The sequence below is a fragment of the Drosophila grimshawi genome, unplaced genomic scaffold, assembly GCF_018153295.1.
Source record: "Drosophila grimshawi isolate 15287-2541.00 unplaced genomic scaffold, ASM1815329v1 contig_311, whole genome shotgun sequence".
Lineage (NCBI taxonomy): Eukaryota > Metazoa > Arthropoda > Insecta > Diptera > Drosophilidae > Drosophila > Drosophila grimshawi.
The window spans coordinates 23,842,967-23,860,389 of NW_025063098.1; the positions used below are offsets into that span (position 1 = coordinate 23,842,967).

Here is a 17,423-nt window from a genome sequence, read left to right on the forward strand (position 1 = left end):
TGGACAATAACATTGTCATTGTGCATTTGTAAATACAAATATTAAGTATCTGCCTATTTATACACTACGTAAGTAGACTTGCCGAATCTGTAAATATGTCTGTTTCTATTTTATACAATTTAGCGCTATTTAAGGAATAATATACAAATTGCATACGAATTTAAAGCCCAACTGCCAGCATTAGCAAGTGTGACGTAAATGTTATGCTAAATCTTGATCTGCGTAATCTTCATCTTGCCATAACGGTTATTTATGCACTGCTTGAATTGCATACCTTACTGTTATATTTGAATCATCATTCATATTCATTCATATATCATTTTTACATGTAAAAAGTTAAGATACATAAATCCATGTCCTTCCAGTTACTAAGGCAACCTCACATCGGTAATCACCTGCTCATTGTCGTAAATCTCCTTGGCATAGCACAGATTGGGATAGTCGAAAGCGGCACCATAGCGATTCCTGCAGCCAGTGGTGGCCTTCTCGCCGGGAGTGTACACAGGCTGGCCAACGAAGTTCGTGGTGGCAAAGTTGCAGGTCAGCACGAAGTGGTTGTAATAGTCGCGAGAGAATCTCACAGCGGCACAGCCCAAATGGGTGTTCTTCTCGGCAACGGCAATGGTGAACTTGGCCACATTCCTGTTGGGCAACTCCTCGGGGAAGCTGGCCAGCATGTCAGGCGATGTATTAGCGCGCTCCTTGAACCAGTTCTCAATCTGTTCCTTAATTATCTCAGCATCTGTGTACTCAGACTCAGCACCACTATAACTGAAGATGGCATTATTCTGCCCGGCATAGGCGAAGCGTTCGGTACTGCGGCACTTGTCTGGCAGAGACTGGCACGTCTTCACGTTGAACAGAGCCAGATGGGTGAGCTCCTCGCACCATGTCATCTTTGCCATGCGCACTGCTCTGGGCAGACCCTCAATGCCGCCACCAGCAACATTATTTCGCAGCTCATTGAACAGACTTAGGATTAACTTCTCATGTGGCTGAATCTTTACCTCTCGCACACTCTTAGGGCACTCCTCACTGAACTCCTGCAATGTGGTGATATTGGAAGGTGGTGCTGGAACTATTAGACTATAAGTCACTTACTCCCTTGTTGTTGCAGGCAATGTGCTTGTCCAGGCAGGTGGGCAAGGCACAGTAGTCCACAGCGAAAGCAAATCCCAATAGGGCAGTCAGCAGGAGAAATGCATTCATTATTGACGGATTTAGTTGATTGCACAGAATGTTTTTCACTTAACTGATGCTTGACTGGCAAAAGAGTGTCGTATTTATAGCAGTCGACTCAGCACAAGTACTTGGAAACGCTGTATCCAATATAAGTTACTGGAATCACGCACATGCATTTTGTTGGTCTACATGTGTTCCTATGCTTATACAGAAATCAAGCAATGTTCTGTTTTCTGATTTCTGATTTGCAATCCAATCCAAACACCTGTTTAACTGCTCATCAGTTAGTTGATTCACACTATTTGAAGTTCTTTGTTCGTTTTGGGTATAAAATGAGCAACTTGTGCGGATTTTCTTCAGTTGCCAGCCGACCACTACATTAAATCAAGATGTTGTCTAAGGTAGTCAGCTTTATCCTGCTAGCCACAGCTCTTGTTGGCCTCGTCGCTAGTGTCGACTACTGTGCCTTGCCCACCTGCCTGGACAAGCACATTGCCTGCAACAACAAGGGAGTAAGTGACTTATAGTCTAATAGTTCCAGCACCACCTTCCAATATCACCACATTGCAGGAGTTCAGCGAGGAGTGCCCTAAGAGTGTGCGAGAGGTAAAGATTCAGCCACATGAGAAGTTAATCCTGAGTCTGTTCAATGAGCTGCGAAATAATGTTGCTGGTGGCGGCATTGAGGGTCTGCCCAGAGCAGTGCGCATGGCAAAGATGACATGGTGCGAGGAGCTCACCCATCTGGCTCTGTTCAACGTGAAGACGTGCCAGTCTCTGCCAGACAAGTGCCGCAGTACCGAACGCTTCGCCTATGCCGGGCAGAATAATGCCATCTTCAGTTATAGTGGTGCTGAGTCTGAGTACACAGATGCTGAGATAATTAAGGAGCAGATTGAGAACTGGTTCAAGGAGCGCGCTAATACATCGCCTGACATGCTGGCCAGCTTCCCCGAGGAGTTGACCAACAGGAATGTGGCCAAGTTCACCATTGCCGTTGCCGAGAAGAACACCCATTTGGGCTGTGCCGCTGTGAGATTCTCTCGTGACTATTACAACCACTTCGTGCTGACCTGCAACTTTGCCACCACGAACTTCGTTGGCCAGCCTGTGTACACTCCCGGCGAGAAGGCCACCACTGGCTGCAGGAATCGCTATGGTGCCGCTTTCGACTATCCCAATCTGTGCTATGCCAAGGAGATCTACGACAATGAGCAGGTGATTGCCGATGTGAGGTTGCCTTAGGAATTGGGAGATATGATGCATAAGTTGAATGATTGACAAAACCGATATGTAATACAAAGCATTGGTTCGAAAATAATATAGTTAAATAAAAGCGAGCACATTTAACGAGATTTTCAACAAGTTGGCAATTCGAACCGTTATTCATTGAAAGCAGCGCTGCAAAGACTTCGATAACTGTTACTATCGAGGTATCGATATGTTATTACAACAAAAATTGAAAATGTTACGCGAGGCGTTGCGAATTGGAAGCCGACGCAGTTACAGCTACAAATCTGTGCGTCGTCCCAATTTAAATGTGGCAGCGGTGTCCAAAGCGAACAGTGTGAAACCGAAGCAGGAGCAGTCAAATACACTAGAGGATGCTGCTGGCCATGGCATTAGCCGGGGTAACCTGACCAAACAGCTGACCGCTAAAATGCTTGCCACCGGCCCTATTACAGTGGCAGAGTATATGCGGGAGGTGCTCACAAATCCGCAAAGTGGCTACTACATGCATCGGGATGTGTTTGGACGGGAAGGTGATTTTATCACATCGCCAGAGATATCACAGATATTTGGAGAGGTGAGCAAAAGTGAGCTGCATATCTCCGCAGATAATTTTAGTTCAATTCCACCGCCAGCTTGTGGGCATATGGCTGTTGGCCGAGTGGCAGAAACTGGGTAGTCCTTCACCGTTTCAGCTGGTCGAGCTGGGACCGGGACGTGGCACATTGGCGCGCGATGTGCTCAAGGTGCTGACCAAGTTTAAGGCGGGAGCCGATTTCACCATGCATATGGTCGAGATTAGTCCGTATTTGAGTCAGGCGCAAGCGCAGCGTTTCTGCTATAAACATGAGACGGTGCCGGAGGAGGCGCAGTTGCCACACTATCAAGTGGGCACCACCGCAACGGGCGTCCAAGCCTTCTGGCATCGGCACCTGGAAGATGTGCCGCCCGGGTTTTCCCTGGTGTTGGCGCACGAGTTCTTCGATGCGCTGCCTGTGCATAAGCTGCAACTGGTCAACGGTCAGTGGCTGGAGGTGCTCATCGATGTGCCCAGGACACAAGAAACGGAGACGAAGAACGCTGACTTTAGCTATGTGTTACCCAAGTCACAGACGCCAGTGTCGCGTTTATTTAAGCCTGTGCCGCAGGAGACGCGCAGCTGCTTGGAGTACTCGCTGGAAACGGAGCGACATGTGGGCTTGCTGGCGGATCGTTTGGAGCGGCAGGGCGGCATTGCGCTCATCATGGACTACGGTCACTTGGGCGACAAGACGGACACATTTCGTGCCTTCAAGCAGCATGCGTTGCACGAACCGCTGCTGGCGCCGGGCACTGCGGATCTGACGGCCGATGTGGACTTTAGGCACATCAAGCATGTGGTGGAGACGCACAATCAAGTCCACTGTTGTGGACCAGTGCAGCAAGGCGATTTTCTGTCGAGAATGCAGGGCGAGCTTCGACTGGAGCAACTGCTGGCCAATGCACTGCCCGAGAATCAGGATATTATACGCTCCGGCTACAAGATGCTGACCGATGCCAATCAAATGGGCAGCCGCTACAAGTTTCTGGCCATGTTTCCGGGTGTAATGGCTGAACACCTAAAGAAATATCCCGTGGCAGGCTTTTCATAATATTAGTTGATTATTTATAAATGTGGGGATACCTGTTCGATACCTAAAATATCTAGTTTTTATCGATTAGAATCGATAGGAATAAAAGCCGCAATTTTAAAGCTAACATTCAATGCTATTGTTGAAAATTGAGCTTGTCCGTTAATTTGTTTAATTCTAAATAAAGACAGATTTCTTTTTTAAGATTTCGGTTATGGAGGACCTTCCTGGGGAACTGCCCATAAATTATATTAAACATAGTATTTATTTTGATGTACATATGAACTACTCAGTAATGGAAAAACTGTCAAGATACTACTTCCTTTGGAATGCGGCGTTAATCGTCTGCATCTCGAGGGTGGTAAACTGCAGAACGGCGCTGATGGCGTTCAGCATGTGACGCTTGTCATCCGCATCCCGGGTGACAATGAAGCTAATGATGACGTTCTTCAGGTACTCCAAATTAGCCCCTTCGCGCGTCTTGCAGCGCTCCAGCCTGAGAAACGAAAAAGGAAAAATGTTAACCGAGAGACTAGCTGAAGAGTTGCGACTCACCTGTCCACCTGCTCCTCGAGATACTCAATCTTCTCGTGCATCTCCTGCTGGGCGCTGACCTTGTCCTGTATAGCCTTGCGCAACGTGGACTCGGCAGCATATTTAGATTTGCGCAGCGTGGTTATTTCAATGTCCTTCCTCGCCAGCTCATTGGCATAGTGCAGCATGTGACAGTTGTCGCCCAGGGATAGCTTTTTCGGCTTTACCTTAAGCTTTGCCTCGCGTTCACCCTCCACATCCGCTACGCTGTCCGCGTCAGAGGAGTAGGCAAAGGATTCAGTCGCCTCCAGTGGCGATGCATTGGGCTTGTGAAACACTTCGAAGGAGGTTTGCAATGTTTTAATCTCCTGCTCCTTCTCGTCGAGCAGCTGCAGCGATCGTTGCCGCTGCTTCTGCAGCAACTGTTCCAGCTCATTCAGCTTGCAGCGCGTCTCATTCTCCAGCTCCGCTTTCGCCTCCTGCCACTTGGCACGCTCATTCTTCAGGGCCATTCGCATCTTGTCGCCCTGCTGCTTTAGCTCCAGCTCGGCGTCGTCTATGTTGCGATTAAGCACCTGCACCTTATCCTGCAGCGTCTGTATGTGCGTCTGCTGCAATTGGATCTTCTGCTCCAGCTGAGCACGCTGATGCTTATTTGTGTCCAGCAATTGTTGTTGTAGATTCTGAAGCTGCTGCTCGCACTGAACATGACTGTCGACGGCTTTCGCTGCATGGCTACTGCCGATGCTGCCGAGCACTTGGCTCAGGTCAATGGGATTCGAGGAGCGGGCGTTGGCATTGATAAGCAGCTTCTTCAACCGCACAATCTCATCCACCAACGAGCCCATGTCCGCATCGCTGAGCAAACCCGGTGCGGGCGCATTACCCTTGTGCGCCTGCTCCAGTTCGTGCAGCTGCTGCTTGAGCGCATGTATGTTATCCTGATCCTGTTGACGCAGTCGATCATAGCTGCCTACGGTGCTGCTCAGTTCGGCCAGGCGCGCCTCCAGATTAGCCACACGATCCTCGTGCAACGCCGTCTGTCGTCGACTCTGTTCCTCGGCACGCAGCACACGGCGCTGTTCCTGTTTGATTGCGACAGCATGTTGTTCCTTGAGCTGCTGCATCTCTTGGCGCACCTGCTGCAACAGTGCACTGTTCTCCGACGCCTGGGCAGCAGCCGTTGTCTGGTCTGCCTTGGCTTGGCTATGCTTTAGCTGCGCACGCGCCTCCTTCAGCTGCAGCTGAAGCTCACGCAGTCGACTATTCTCGCCCTCATTGCTGGCGAACTGGGTCTTGAAGTTGTTCAGCTGCATCTCGATGTTCTCCTTAAGATGACGCTCATCCGCGTAGAGTTTTTGCAGTTCACGCAGCATAATCATTTGATTGTTGGTCTCCTTCTCACGCTCCTGCCGCTCCACAATCCACTTGGCCTTCACCTCGTCGACGTCTTGCTTGGCACGCAATTGCTGCTCCTTAGCCTTGGCCTGCAGCTCCTGAACGGTCTGGTCCTTCTGGGCAATTTGCGTACGCAACTGCTTCTTGTCCGCCTGGAACGAGGCCTCCATACGTGACTTTTCCGCTGAGAGCGTCGCCAGCGAATTCATTAGCGTTATTATTTGCGTCTGCAGTTGTCCCCTATCATCATCGCTGCCCCCATCAGCCGCATCTGCGCTGGCACTGGGCACATCGCAGGGATTAGCGCCTGGATCGCTGGCGACGGCCGTGGCCTCAGCATGCGCCGCCAAACTGGTCTCGAGCGCCTCCTTCTCTTTGAGCAAACCCTTGTACGCAGTAACCACGTCTGCAATTATATTTTTTCTGTGAGTCAAACGTCAATTTAATGCTTTGTTTATTGCACAACAAGTCACCTTTCAAGCGTTTCTCGTAGCGCGACAATTGCTCCTTTTGAGTGCTCACTAGCGACTCCAGCTCGCGCTGTCGTTTTTCCATGTCACATTAGTTCCAAATTCACAATAAGTCTACTGTTTCCTGCAACACTAAACACTGCAATTTATTTTTTCTCTCGTGGCATTTTGGCACTCATTTAATTGACAAACAAAGCAAGCGGCTGTTGCAACGGCTCCGAAATGCCCTTTAATTTCAGAATGCATATACCTACTTTTCAAAATAAATATTCTTAATATTAAATATATTTAGGATCTTTGCTTTATATTTAACTTTTTTTTTTAAATTAAATTTAGATGAGTATATGTATATATATATAATTTAATTAATTCTATGCCAGTTACACATTACAAAGACAATTTAATGTACCTTAAAATACAACAAGTGCTACCAGCTGACGATAGTGCTGCCAACTTGTCTGTGTACATTTAGCTTATGCTCAATTTTTTACGTATTTTTTTATCGATTACTCATTGCCCTCGTCTTTCATCATTTGTTCGATTAAACGTTTGCGCTCCGCCGCCTGGCGCATCTTACGCATGACCAAATCCTCATAGTCCCGCGTTGTTGCACCACTCGACGCCGTCGTTGGTTTGTCGTTTGTTTGTTTATCTTGCGCCGGCGGCGTCACCCATTGAAAATGCAAAGGATTTGCCGAATTACCTTTCTCATAGGCCAAGATCATGTCGCAGGCTTCGCGCGTCTTTAGCTCTACCATGGCGCGACCCCGTATTTTCGCGTTCATGACCAGTGCGACCACCTCGCCGTATTTTTTAAGATACTGCATCAGCTTATCCTGCGTGTAACCGCCATTGGTGGCATCGCTCTTCTCCGCCTTCCATTTTATCTTGATGCGATGCGTGGCGGAGTCAAAGGTGGATGCATTATCTTGTTGCCGCTGCTGCTGTTGCTCATTATAGTTGCGCTGTAGATGCTCCCGCATTGCTCGCTGCTCCTCCTCGAGCAGCTTAGAGCCCTCGCGCCGCAGCCGCTCAACTTGCTCATGCAGCACCTCCTCATCGCTCTTACTCACCTTGCTGTAAGGTTGTCCTGCTTGCAGTTTGCTTAGCGCAGCTCGTTCCCGCTGCTCCAGTTCCTCTTTCAGTTTTTGCCGTTTGCTGTCCAATTGCTTCGTACGCAACTCGGCGGCCTTTTTCGCTTTCAGCACCTTGTCGTAAGCGGCACGAGCCGACGCATCGCTGAGTATTTCCAGGGCCTTAGATAGTTCATGGAAGCGCTCAGCCGCCTGGGGATTGTCGGGATTTTTATCGGGATGGCAGTCGAGGGCGCGTTTTCGATACGCTTTGCGTATTTCGGCTTGCTCGGCTTCGATGGATACGCCGAGCAGCTCGTAGAGGTTCACATCGCTATACTTCTTGTTGCTGGCCATTTTCACCTAAATGTCTGGCGCAATTTTATAAGTTGACAAACGTTTTGCTTACAGTGGGCATCAGCTGTTCATTGCAACAAGTTGGCAGCGCCGCTGCCGCAACATGTGCAATGTGTCTTATTATTTTTGTTATAATGCATAATACAAAGTGATAAACAACGTGGAAATTGAGCAATAAAGCAATGAGCATCTACCACGATGAGGTTGAGATTGAGGATTTCGAATATGACGAGGAGGAGGAGATGTATTACTATCCATGTCCCTGCGGCGATCGATTTCAAATTTCGAAAGTAAATCAGAATCGGAATCAAATCACAGACAGTTGGCAGTTATCAATAAAATTTGGTTTCTTTTTGGCAGGAGGAGTTGATTGAGGGGGAAGAGGTGGCCACTTGTCCGAGCTGTTCATTAATTGTTAAAGTCATCTACGATCCGGTAAGTACAGATCTTCAGTAGGAGATTGAATTTTGTATTGAATTATTTCAATTGTAGGACATGTTTAATGCCGAGGACGATGAGTCAGCGGTGCTGAACGAAAAGCTTAGCGACTTGAAGCTGGAGAAGAATTAGAATTGAGTTCGCATCTTGATTTACGTGTAATTAAATAAGTTTTTATTTGTATATTTCCCTTTGATTGTAAATAATACGTTGACTAGTAAACAATTAGTTTAAACTATACATTAGCGAAAAATTCATTAGTGTGTTTAATTCACTTTGTTATATTTCGTGTGGTTTACATGTTTAAATATACAAAGGATTATATATAGAAAACAAAAATGGAAACTTGATGCTAGTTAGGCAAGTGTTATAGGCGCACTTATGGCCTGCTGATGTCATGAAATTTGTTCTGTGTGCCCTAGATGTAATCATTTTAAGCATTTCATAGTGAAAATTTAAAAGCTTAAAATACAACACATATAATATAATATAATATATACATAATATAATATATATGATATAATATATATATAATATAATAATGTATATAAATAGATATTGCACTAAGCGCTTTTCGACCACATTGTACAATTAATAGATTAATTTGGAAACAGAAGGAACTATTTTAAGTATGAGTTGCGTGTGGAAATTTATACGTTGTTACATACAAAAAAATTATAGATATATATATGTATGTAATATGGACTGTGCTCGCTTACACTTTCTGCTTATAAATTAGGAATTCCGACTTAAATATTGTTTCGAGTCAGGCAGCTTTTAAAGAGAGCGTACTCCCTTAGCTATACTTGAAATATACGCATAAGTGCCGGCATGTTGGTGACAAAATGGTTCATATGCTATATAAGGGGGTAATACTTTTGCTTTTTCTTTTTTTTTTTTTGCTGGTTTTGAGGGTGCTGATGTGGAGGCGACGTACACTACTGTTCCAGCCATGAACCAGTCACGTTATTCGGCGATTTCAACTGCAAGGCAGATGCAAGAAGAGATTAAAGTATTTTGCTCAATTGCATTTGGGAGGCGGCGTACTCACCTTGATATTGAATTGCTTCAATGTGCTCTCCAGTGCCATGGCATTGCCCGAGAAGTATGCAGCAATGGCATTATGCAACAGAATGAGTTGTTTGTGCATCACTTTGATCTGGATTGAAATGATTCGTTAGCTGGCGTTAAATGAAGCACACTTTGTATGCAAACACTTACGCGATTCTCATCGAGAAATTGCATTTTCACGGCGACATCGCCGCGCAGCTTCTCATACAGATCCTTATGATGGGCATAACTGCGCTGGGTCTCCTCTAGCGATGCCGCCGCATCCGTTAACTCTGGCTTAGTATTCTCCAAATCCATTCGATAGGCATCGAATTCAATTCTGCAAACGATTGGCAACATTTTACATATGGATAGTTTGATAGTTTTTGCACAAAAAACATTTAATAATTGTGCTCAAAAAATTATAATTCGTCATTTCAATTGCATTTATATCCAAAAAATTGATAAATTATTATTGAAATTATTGCGAATATGGGTATTGACTTTTGACTAATTCTATTGACCAATTTACAAATTTACCGAGAATTGCATTTCCAACAGATTATTAATTGGGAGTATTAAAATTGAAAGGGGCTCACCTCGCCGTCTCGTATTGTCGTATTGTTAGCAGGGTATCGTCGATGGTCTTATTGCACAGCGTATTCACAGACGAGATGAAAAAGTTCAGTGCGTTCAAGAGCAGTTCGCCGTTCTTGGTCAAGTTGCGTTGCGTCTCCGAATTGCAGATGAATTCCTTCTGCAGTTCGGGATTCTTTTGCGCCAGATCAGCAAAGGCATCTGCTAGCGCCTGCTGCGACACAACAACATGCTGGAAATGTGAGCTGAAGGCGCGTGTTAGTCGCAAAATGGATAAATATTTTCGTTGGGTCTCGCGCAACTGTTCGATTTGCGCCTCCAGCTCCGAGTCGACGGTGCGCTGCGATTTGCCCAGTTTCTCTAGCATTATCTGTCGCGTGCATTTGTACGTTGATATGCTCCAGTTCTTGATGCTATCAATCTTGGACGCACTTGTCCGTATAAGGCTGCTGCTGCCATCTGTTGATGTTAGAAAGCCATTGCTCGTCTGCGGACTTGTCGGTGACATGGGTGTCGTTGGTGCTGCTTTGAGACAAAGACGTGAATAGTTATTTGCATATTGTTTCTTATGTTCTAGTTCTCACCAGAATGATTTCGCAATGGCAAACTGCTGCTCGTACTTAACGGTATACCAGTTCCAATACTGTGGCTGCTTGCGCTGCCGCTCATCCCGATTCCCATCCCCATCCCAATTCCGATTCCGCTGCCAATGCCGATGGTGCCCTCGGTGCCAGTGTGGACAGCGCCGCAACTGTCATTCATTGACGGTGTGTCTTTGAGCATTTCATGTATGCTGCGCTCGCGTTCCGCCATATTCTTAATTTCACAATTATTATTGAACAGTGTTTATCTTATCAGTGTTCAATTACACCTCAAATATCGCTCGACTTGGGTGGAGGTGGACTGGGGTGGAGTTTGCTGCCCGGCACTGCAGTCGAATCGATAGCATACACACGGTAGCACGAGCGTTACCAAATTGTTACTCGTTTATTATTTGCACTAGTAATGGATATTTGCAAATGCAGCGCAGCTGCAATTACAATCTTAACTTATTTCGGTCAGAAAAAAACCATTGAATTAAAATGGAGCCGGTGTGACCGATTCATTGGCTATGTAAAAATACCAACATTTTCAATTGAAAAAGGAAGGAAATTCCCATATGGTGTTACATTGTTTCCAATAGTCCACATCGTTTATAAATATTGTTTAGATTGTTGTAAACATAATTAACTTTTATTTAAGACCCTACAATGTATAGATTAACTCTATTAAACTAGGTACTTTGGCTGGTCACATTAATCGAATACCCATCCAAACAACAGAAACAAGGTGGCAACTCTTATCTAATTTGAGCAATCTGGCATCCAAGTGTCGCGGATGTCCGATCAAAAACACAACTATTAAGGGATTTCACATCTTATCATTTAGCAGACGGATATCAATTGCGATTCACTAGTAAAATAAATAATATATATTGATAGTTGTGCTGGTGATTTTAAGACGTCTATGCGGTGTGGAAGACCATGACTCTACAATTAATTTTAACATTCGGCAGCATAATTATTGCTGCAGCGGCTGCAATTTATTGGTCTATGCCCGAACGTCCATCCAACGAAAGGCAATATCAGAATTCGAGGAGACGTCCAAATCATACTAACTACCCTGCTGTTGATGACCAACAACGCTATCCCAGAAGGCAAGTCCGAGAGTTCTTTCTTGTGTATATGTATATATATATATATGAATATAAAAATGATATATTTGTACTTCAGTAATCCCGGCGATAGATGCCTTGTTTGCCATGAGGTAATGACTGCTAACGGGATGAAGATAATGCGATGCGGCCATGCACTGTGCAATGCGTGCTACTCGACATGCAGATTGGCCCAAACTACTTGTCCATACTGCTATGTTGTTGTGTTCCAGCTCACTAAGGTGGGCGACGATTGCGTCATATGCTGTGAACCCATGTTGAAAAATACCATGACATATATGAATTGTGAGCATGCACTGCACACAGCGTGCCTTTCCGCATACCGGCGGCATGGCTTTAGGTCGTGTCCACTCTGCCAGAGTCCACTGGGTCAGAACTGACTGAACAATAATTGGCAACTGAAGCAATATTCAAATTATGATATATAAACGGCAAAAAAATTTCTTAATTGCTTCTGTGTGTAAATTATATTATATTGTAATTTTTTACATCAGATAATAGGAGTATAAATCATTTTTATTAAATAAACTTTGAAAATAAATTGCAAATCTTTATTTTTATAATAGAAAAAGCTGTTAGAAATAAATATTGTTTGCTAATAGAAATCTATGAAATCCTACATTATATTTAGGATATGGTACAGTGGTAGTTCCAACTGGCGGACATCACTTTTCCGCACACATCCTCTCTTGTTTCTTTTTATATATTTTTACTCAATTTAATGCTGAAATTATAATTAATGGATCGTGAATTTTAGTTGCATTACGCAAAATCTTATCTTGACTGACCAATTGATGAGTAAGGATCGCTGTGTGCCTAAGGGAATTAACAAGTAATTACATTTTAAATTTGTTATCATCACAATATTGATCTGGAAAGTGCAAGTAAAATCGAACGATCACTGTACGAATATATCATGTCATATCAAATGCCTTTCTGTAGTGGTCAAAAAACTTTATTCGGAAACATTTAAGATTATCAAAAAAAAAAGAAAGAGAAAAGAAAAAGAACTGCCTAAAGAAATGCCTCCAATACGGGTGCAGCACGTTGTTGCCAATTCTCGCGCCAGCGCAGCTCCTGGAACTGGTGCAGGCTGCGACCGAAACGCGATCGAGTCTCGACAATGCTGGGATTGTTCGGAAAGTGCTCGAACCAGATGCGCAACTGCTCCGACAGCTCCACATGATCGCTGAAAACGAAACCGTTCTCGCCATGCTTGACCAGCTCGTCCAGACTAACGAATTAACAAATTAGATAGGAACTTGATCATAATTTTTGCAGCCAGCTGAACACTGAACTTGAGTGCTCACCATTTGAAATTATATGCGCAGACTGGGAGACCGCTGCCAAACATGTCCACCACTTTCATGGGCAGATCGAGGCCGCTGGTGCTCCAGTGGAGGGAGACACCAAGATCGGCGCTGGCTAAAATGCTGGGATAATCCTCCGCCTCCAGCCAGGGCGTCACAATCGACACCTTTTGCCATTGCCTTTTCGCTATCTGCGCCTCGTATTGCGCCTTCTGCGGCCCCTTGCCGGTGATGACGCACAGCAGCGAGGGATATACATGCGGCTCGGCCAATGCGATGCACTCGTATGACTCCAGCGCCTGCAAAAGTATACCAAAATCCTCATCGGGCGTCCAGCTGGTGCTCGACACAACTATCGCTTGCCGTTGCGGCTTAAAGAGCACAGTCCCATTCGACAGTTTCTGGGTGAGTGCCGTCGATTCGACAACGCCCGACTGCTTCAGATCCGCATAGCAGTGCGGCATGAATTGTGCATAATCCTTCGATAGCTTCATGAACAGATCGTGCTTTTGCGCCAACTCAATCGGATGGAATTGCGCCGGCGCACGATCGTACAGCACAGTAACTGGCCTGTAACAAGCGAAGATTGACCAACGACAATGATGATGATGATGGGTAACAAAAAAAAATACCGTTGCTTTTACCCAATATTCCAGTTGCGTTGCAAATCCTCCTTCATGGCTTGAGTGACGCAGAAATGTGTGTGCGCCTTGGCGCCAAAGTAGCGCTCCAATCGTCTGGTCAACCGGATAAGGCGACTCTGCTCGCCACCGGCCATGCCCATCGCCAGAACCGTATAGCTGTAGTTGTGCCAATCGATGGCGAGCTTGGTGCGCGTTACTGCGCAATACAAATAGCACACGATGAGCGTGGGAATGCCGGGCGGATTTTGGACGAGCAGAAAATTGGGACGCCGTATCGAGATGAGTGCCATCAGCAGACTCAACGTCTGCCAGATCGCTTTGAACAGCAGCTTCAATTTGGGCGTTAGATTCGTTACGGGCACGGCGGGTAGTTCGTGGATTTTGCACTTGGGCTGCGCCACGGCCAAAGCGTCTAATGGCCGCGTCTCCATGTAGCCAATGATGTCCACATTGTAGTTGTCCTCGAGCAGACTCTGCGCATGGTATTGCATACGTGGACTGCGTCCGATGTCGCCCAGCACAATGACGCAAGCGTTGCGCTTTCTCAGTTGCACCTCCACCATATTCCCCAGCTAGATAAATGTTAATTGTTCTTGTTCCTTCTTCCCGGCACTTCTGCCCTTTCTTCTTCTTCTTCTTCGTCTTGTTGCTTTTCTGCAGTGGGAATTGAATTTGTTTAGATCAGGCCCGTTTTTGTTGTTGTTGTCACACATAAATCTTAACAGTCGCCATAATGTTAGTAACAGTGCGCAATGTCTTGTTTCTGTTATAATTGTGCAAAATATTTGAAAAAAACAGTTGGTTTACTCTGCTATCGTATAAAATTAGCTAAGCACTAATATTATATGGAGAAATTGTTCTCGACGGTGTCCAGTTTAATTGAAAATCAGCGAATGGTGTTTGGAATTGAGTTTAACATCTGCTAACTGCTTATCTATTTAATCAAGTTTAACAGCGTCATAACAAATCAGCTGTTGCATGGATTATCATACGATTTTGAGAGGCAACTGAAATGTGCGGAGAGAATTCTGTTGATGGCTATCGGTCATATCACACAAACGCTAATCATACAATATGGATTTTACAATATTATTTGTGGGTCCAATGATATGCAGCGTTTATAACGTAATATCGATATTAACTGAGAATGAAACAGTGGGAGTGTGCCCATATAACTTGACGGCCAAGCAGTATTGTAAAAAGTAGATGCTTAACAGCTCAAATGAGCATAACAGTGACTTAACATCACGCTGTAGTAAGTAACAGCGACTAACCGCTAACAGTCATGCAGCTTGGCTTATGTTCAAACCAATTCAAATATTGACGTGTGTGGACGTGTCGCGGCAGATCGTGCTTCATTTGGTTGTGTTGTGCGTGTGTGTTTAAATGTGTGTGTTTGTGTATGGGTATATTATTTACTGAATGCCCTCTACGGCTACAGCTACAGCAGCAGCAGCAAAATGCTCAAGTGTCAACTGCATGGATAGCTTTGCTAAGAAAAAAAAAACAAACGGCAACCACGGTTAACGGTAAAATTTCGTCTGGCCATTGTTGTTGTTGCCGCTGGCAATGCGGCAAATTTGCCGGTAAGTGAATAAGCCAAAAATACGCAATTTGTTTTGGTATTCCGGCATTTTGTGCATTTTTTTGCCGGCACAACAAAGTAACTGTCAGAACCCCACTGAACCCCCCTCACCCACCCTCTGTCATCCCCTCAGTTTGGCGCCGTCGCTGTTTCGAAATTCAGTTCCGACTACCCGCAAAAATGTCAATTTGCAGTTTGTGTGTGTACGTGAATATGTATATATATATATGTGTGTGTGTGTGTGTGTGTAAACTTTTCGGTATTTGTATTTTGCCGCCATTGACTATGGCAGTGCACTAAAAGTATGCAGCATTGTTTTAGTTGATTATGCTTAGTATATGTTTAATTTTTGGTTTTTGTTTTTCCAAGTTTGTGTGTTTGTTTGCCTATGTCTGCGTGTCTCGTGTAACGGGATATACGCGCAATGTTACTACTGAGTACACACTAGAGTTGAGCCCGTGTCTTGCTTTATTTCGTGACACGAAAGCTAACCACAGTCAAGTCAAAAAGAAAAAGTTGGAAAATGTACTTAGTTTTTAAGGAATTTTTGGATTTATTTGTTACAAGAAAAAATATAATGTGTATTTAAAAAAAGAATAATAGATAAATCTGAAAAATTTCTAAAATCGAGTTATTTTTTAATTCAAAATATATTTTAATCAATATATATATTACTGATATTTGTTGTTGCAAATTTTTGAATCGCTTCCATTTCTAGTTAAGCACACACGCATAAAAACACAAACACAAACATACCTTGCTTATTTCATTAGAAAACTGTCTGCAGCGTTTGCATCGCTCAGACGAGACACAACCATCGAGGCGCGCCCACCTGCCTCCTTCACCTCCTCTGACAACGCCGATGCGCAGCCAAACAGCTAAAAAGCCGCCCAGAGAGTCAGCTTCAGCATCGGCGTCAGCATCAGCATCAGAGCCACCCCCAATGAAGGCGATTTTCCCAGCAGACTCAGGAACTCTGCGCTCGGACTGTCTGGGTGGTTATATGGAGGGATGGTTGGGTGGTTGCTTTCGCATTGTGGATTTCGCGTGCAGCTTTATGCCGTTGATTTTTGATTTCTATGCGGTTTTATCAGTGCGTTGGGCAAAAGTTTCTCGTTCGCTTCACGTTCTCTGTTTCACATTTGGCATAGAAAACTTGCTGGAATCGTCGCCGGTCTAGACAACAAAACGGTTGCGATTCAAAATGTCAACTCAAATATGTGTATATTTCACAGCGTAGTCAATGTTGATTTACTGGGAAATGTTCTGTTCCCTGTTAGCAAAAACACATTTTGGAGTCCATTATGCTTGTTATAAGTCAAGTAAAATTTCAAATCTAGAATATTGAATACAAATAAAGAAAGAATATAAGAACAGTTTTCATATTTTGTACATAGAGATAAGTTTAGTATATAGACTAAAAGAGCTGGAGGCGTCAGATAAAGTTTAATTAATTTTATCGTTAGCTGCCACCGTTTCGAGAATATAGATTCATATCGATTTCTGATAGCAATTTTAAATGCATATTATTGATCAACTGTAAAAATGTTATTTGGATCGGATCGGATGTATTTAACAGCTGAATACAGGTTATCTTCTATTCAAGCTGACTCTCGATTAAAGACCCTGACTCTTAAATATACCTACCTAATCATTTAAAAGACTGTTTAAGTCTTTGACTGAAATCTGATAATATTAAATAGATCGAATATAAATGTTGGCCAACATTGATTAGGTTTATTTGCGAAATATATCTGATATTCCCCTCAAATTTTACTAACTAATATTTTTCACTTTATCAATTGCTTTACAGCCTGCTTAGAACATATCATAACGGATTAGCTATATATGACTGAAAGTGAGCAAAAACACTAAAACTGAACGAAGCAAACAATAAGAAAAATAAGTTTATAACATTCCCTGCACTAATTGGATTTACATCAAGCGACTGCGAGCAGAGCGATAGGTAAGTGTTGTACTTGCGAGGCAATTGCAAACTTGCAACTTGCGTGAATTTCATTTGCATCATTTGGAAATGTGCCGCGTGTGTCTAGACATTAAGCGCGGGGCAGGGATGGGGGTAATTTATAGCAAAGCAAAAGCGAGCGCTGTGTGCAGCTGCCTGGCAAATAGTTGTGTATCCTAAACAAACTTCCGCCTCTCGCATACCAAATATGTACACACACATAGACATACATACATAGTTATTTAGCTTGCCTATAATTAGAGAC

The 17,423-nt window shown here is 44.3% G+C and overlaps 10 protein-coding genes across 11 annotated transcripts in view; 5 read left to right on the top strand and 5 right to left on the bottom strand.

Moving 5' to 3' along the window:
* Positions 1-261: 261 nt before the first annotated feature.
* Positions 262-1,252, bottom strand: LOC6568195 (antigen 5 like allergen Cul n 1). Its single transcript, XM_001994611.2, has 2 exons — positions 1,102-1,252; positions 262-1,043 (listed from the first exon to the last, which is right to left on the bottom strand). The coding sequence occupies exons 1-2, from the start codon at positions 1,207-1,209 to the stop codon at positions 369-371; spliced, it is 783 nt and encodes a 260-aa protein (XP_001994647.1). The 5' UTR covers positions 1,210-1,252; the 3' UTR covers positions 262-368.
* A 288-nt stretch (positions 1,253-1,540) lies between these two features.
* Positions 1,541-2,547, top strand: LOC6568194 (antigen 5 like allergen Cul n 1). Its single transcript, XM_001994610.2, has 2 exons — positions 1,541-1,694; positions 1,753-2,547. The coding sequence occupies exons 1-2, from the start codon at positions 1,572-1,574 to the stop codon at positions 2,425-2,427; spliced, it is 798 nt and encodes a 265-aa protein (XP_001994646.1). The 5' UTR covers positions 1,541-1,571; the 3' UTR covers positions 2,428-2,547.
* An 85-nt stretch (positions 2,548-2,632) lies between these two features.
* Positions 2,633-4,149, top strand: LOC6568193 (protein arginine methyltransferase NDUFAF7 homolog, mitochondrial). The gene is made up of 2 exons (XM_001994609.2): positions 2,633-2,989; positions 3,048-4,149. The coding sequence occupies exons 1-2, from the start codon at positions 2,648-2,650 to the stop codon at positions 4,041-4,043; spliced, it is 1,338 nt and encodes a 445-aa protein (XP_001994645.1). The 5' UTR covers positions 2,633-2,647; the 3' UTR covers positions 4,044-4,149.
* A 22-nt stretch (positions 4,150-4,171) lies between these two features.
* On the bottom strand, positions 4,172-6,600 carry LOC6568192 (GRIP and coiled-coil domain-containing protein 1). The gene is made up of 3 exons (XM_001994608.3): positions 6,428-6,600; positions 4,578-6,360; positions 4,172-4,518 (listed from the first exon to the last, which is right to left on the bottom strand). The coding sequence occupies exons 1-3, from the start codon at positions 6,507-6,509 to the stop codon at positions 4,338-4,340; spliced, it is 2,046 nt and encodes a 681-aa protein (XP_001994644.1). The 5' UTR covers positions 6,510-6,600; the 3' UTR covers positions 4,172-4,337.
* Positions 6,601-6,753: 153 nt separating this feature from the next.
* On the bottom strand, positions 6,754-7,899 carry LOC6568191 (dnaJ homolog subfamily C member 17). The gene has a single exon (XM_001994607.3). It carries the CDS (start codon positions 7,852-7,854, stop codon positions 6,931-6,933), a length of 924 nt encoding a protein of 307 aa, XP_001994643.1. The 5' UTR covers positions 7,855-7,899; the 3' UTR covers positions 6,754-6,930.
* A 65-nt stretch (positions 7,900-7,964) lies between these two features.
* LOC6568190 (DPH3 homolog) lies at positions 7,965-8,545 on the top strand. The gene is made up of 3 exons (XM_001994606.2): positions 7,965-8,144; positions 8,215-8,289; positions 8,347-8,545. Exons 1-3 carry the CDS (start codon positions 8,037-8,039, stop codon positions 8,422-8,424), a joined length of 261 nt encoding a protein of 86 aa, XP_001994642.1. The 5' UTR covers positions 7,965-8,036; the 3' UTR covers positions 8,425-8,545.
* Positions 8,546-8,848: 303 nt separating this feature from the next.
* On the bottom strand, positions 8,849-11,047 carry LOC6568189 (arfaptin-2). Of its 2 annotated transcripts, none has more exons than XM_001994605.2 (5): positions 10,524-11,047; positions 9,942-10,461; positions 9,514-9,682; positions 9,344-9,451; positions 8,849-9,275 (listed from the first exon to the last, which is right to left on the bottom strand). In XM_001994605.2, exons 1-5 carry the CDS (start codon positions 10,750-10,752, stop codon positions 9,231-9,233), a joined length of 1,071 nt encoding a protein of 356 aa, XP_001994641.1. In that variant the 5' UTR covers positions 10,753-11,047; the 3' UTR covers positions 8,849-9,230. The 2 variants fall into 2 exon arrangements, with proteins under 2 accessions (XP_001994641.1, XP_032596509.1); XM_032740618.1 differs by having other exon boundaries at positions 9,942-10,464; positions 10,524-11,042.
* Positions 11,048-11,369: 322 nt separating this feature from the next.
* Positions 11,370-12,158, top strand: LOC6568206. Its single transcript, XM_001994604.3, has 2 exons — positions 11,370-11,635; positions 11,712-12,158. Exons 1-2 carry the CDS (start codon positions 11,463-11,465, stop codon positions 12,031-12,033), a joined length of 495 nt encoding a protein of 164 aa, XP_001994640.2. The 5' UTR covers positions 11,370-11,462; the 3' UTR covers positions 12,034-12,158.
* Positions 12,159-12,582: 424 nt separating this feature from the next.
* Positions 12,583-14,772, bottom strand: LOC6568205 (chitobiosyldiphosphodolichol beta-mannosyltransferase). Its single transcript, XM_001994603.2, has 3 exons — positions 13,608-14,772; positions 12,964-13,533; positions 12,583-12,887 (listed from the first exon to the last, which is right to left on the bottom strand). The coding sequence occupies exons 1-3, from the start codon at positions 14,168-14,170 to the stop codon at positions 12,668-12,670; spliced, it is 1,353 nt and encodes a 450-aa protein (XP_001994639.1). The 5' UTR covers positions 14,171-14,772; the 3' UTR covers positions 12,583-12,667.
* Positions 14,773-14,947: 175 nt separating this feature from the next.
* Positions 14,948-17,423, top strand: part of LOC6568202 (protein tincar) — a 68,298-nt gene continuing 65,822 nt past the window's right edge. The window contains exons 1-2 of the mRNA XM_043214771.1: positions 14,948-15,193; positions 17,006-17,158. The gene's annotated coding sequence lies outside the window, so the exon portion shown is untranslated. The remainder of the gene's footprint in view (positions 15,194-17,005; positions 17,159-17,423) is intronic.

What these genes read in the sequence shown, in the direction of transcription:
- LOC6568191 (XM_001994607.3), bottom strand. Translation starts at nt 7,854, where the DNA reads ATGGCCAGCAACAAGAAGTATAGCGATGTGAACCTCTACGAGCTGCTC.
- LOC6568189 (XM_032740618.1), bottom strand. Translation starts at nt 10,752, where the DNA reads ATGGCGGAACGCGAGCGCAGCATACATGAAATGCTCAAAGACACACCG. An exon ending in CGACAATACGAGACGGCGAG is followed by an intron (nt 9,683 to 9,941) that starts GTGAGCCCCTTT and finishes AATCGTTTGCAG; the next exon opens with AATTGAATTCGATGCCTATC. An exon ending in AATTTCTCGATGAGAATCGC is followed by an intron (nt 9,452 to 9,513) that starts GTAAGTGTTTGC and finishes ATTTCAATCCAG; the next exon opens with ATCAAAGTGATGCACAAACA.
- LOC6568195 (XM_001994611.2), bottom strand. Translation starts at nt 1,209, where the DNA reads ATGAATGCATTTCTCCTGCTGACTGCCCTATTGGGATTTGCTTTCGCT. An exon ending in TTGCCTGCAACAACAAGGGA is followed by an intron (nt 1,044 to 1,101) that starts GTAAGTGACTTA and finishes ACCACATTGCAG; the next exon opens with GAGTTCAGTGAGGAGTGCCC.
- LOC6568192 (XM_001994608.3), bottom strand. Translation starts at nt 6,509, where the DNA reads ATGGAAAAACGACAGCGCGAGCTGGAGTCGCTAGTGAGCACTCAAAAG. An exon ending in CTACGAGAAACGCTTGAAAG is followed by an intron (nt 6,361 to 6,427) that starts GTGACTTGTTGT and finishes ATATAATTGCAG; the next exon opens with ACGTGGTTACTGCGTACAAG. An exon ending in CTCGAGGAGCAGGTGGACAG is followed by an intron (nt 4,519 to 4,577) that starts GTGAGTCGCAAC and finishes TTCGTTTCTCAG; the next exon opens with GCTGGAGCGCTGCAAGACGC.
- LOC6568194 (XM_001994610.2), top strand. Translation starts at nt 1,572, where the DNA reads ATGTTGTCTAAGGTAGTCAGCTTTATCCTGCTAGCCACAGCTCTTGTT. An exon ending in TTGCCTGCAACAACAAGGGA is followed by an intron (nt 1,695 to 1,752) that starts GTAAGTGACTTA and finishes ACCACATTGCAG; the next exon opens with GAGTTCAGCGAGGAGTGCCC.
- LOC6568190 (XM_001994606.2), top strand. Translation starts at nt 8,037, where the DNA reads ATGAGCATCTACCACGATGAGGTTGAGATTGAGGATTTCGAATATGAC. An exon ending in ATCGATTTCAAATTTCGAAA is followed by an intron (nt 8,145 to 8,214) that starts GTAAATCAGAAT and finishes TCTTTTTGGCAG; the next exon opens with GAGGAGTTGATTGAGGGGGA. An exon ending in TTAAAGTCATCTACGATCCG is followed by an intron (nt 8,290 to 8,346) that starts GTAAGTACAGAT and finishes TTTCAATTGTAG; the next exon opens with GACATGTTTAATGCCGAGGA.
- LOC6568205 (XM_001994603.2), bottom strand. Translation starts at nt 14,170, where the DNA reads ATGGTGGAGGTGCAACTGAGAAAGCGCAACGCTTGCGTCATTGTGCTG. An exon ending in CAACGCAACTGGAATATTGG is followed by an intron (nt 13,534 to 13,607) that starts GTAAAAGCAACG and finishes CGCTTGTTACAG; the next exon opens with GCCAGTTACTGTGCTGTACG. An exon ending in TGCGCATATAATTTCAAATG is followed by an intron (nt 12,888 to 12,963) that starts GTGAGCACTCAA and finishes TTAATTCGTTAG; the next exon opens with TCTGGACGAGCTGGTCAAGC.
- LOC6568193 (XM_001994609.2), top strand. Translation starts at nt 2,648, where the DNA reads ATGTTACGCGAGGCGTTGCGAATTGGAAGCCGACGCAGTTACAGCTAC. An exon ending in TATCACAGATATTTGGAGAG is followed by an intron (nt 2,990 to 3,047) that starts GTGAGCAAAAGT and finishes TTCCACCGCCAG; the next exon opens with CTTGTGGGCATATGGCTGTT.
- LOC6568206 (XM_001994604.3), top strand. Translation starts at nt 11,463, where the DNA reads ATGACTCTACAATTAATTTTAACATTCGGCAGCATAATTATTGCTGCA. An exon ending in CAACAACGCTATCCCAGAAG is followed by an intron (nt 11,636 to 11,711) that starts GCAAGTCCGAGA and finishes TTTGTACTTCAG; the next exon opens with TAATCCCGGCGATAGATGCC.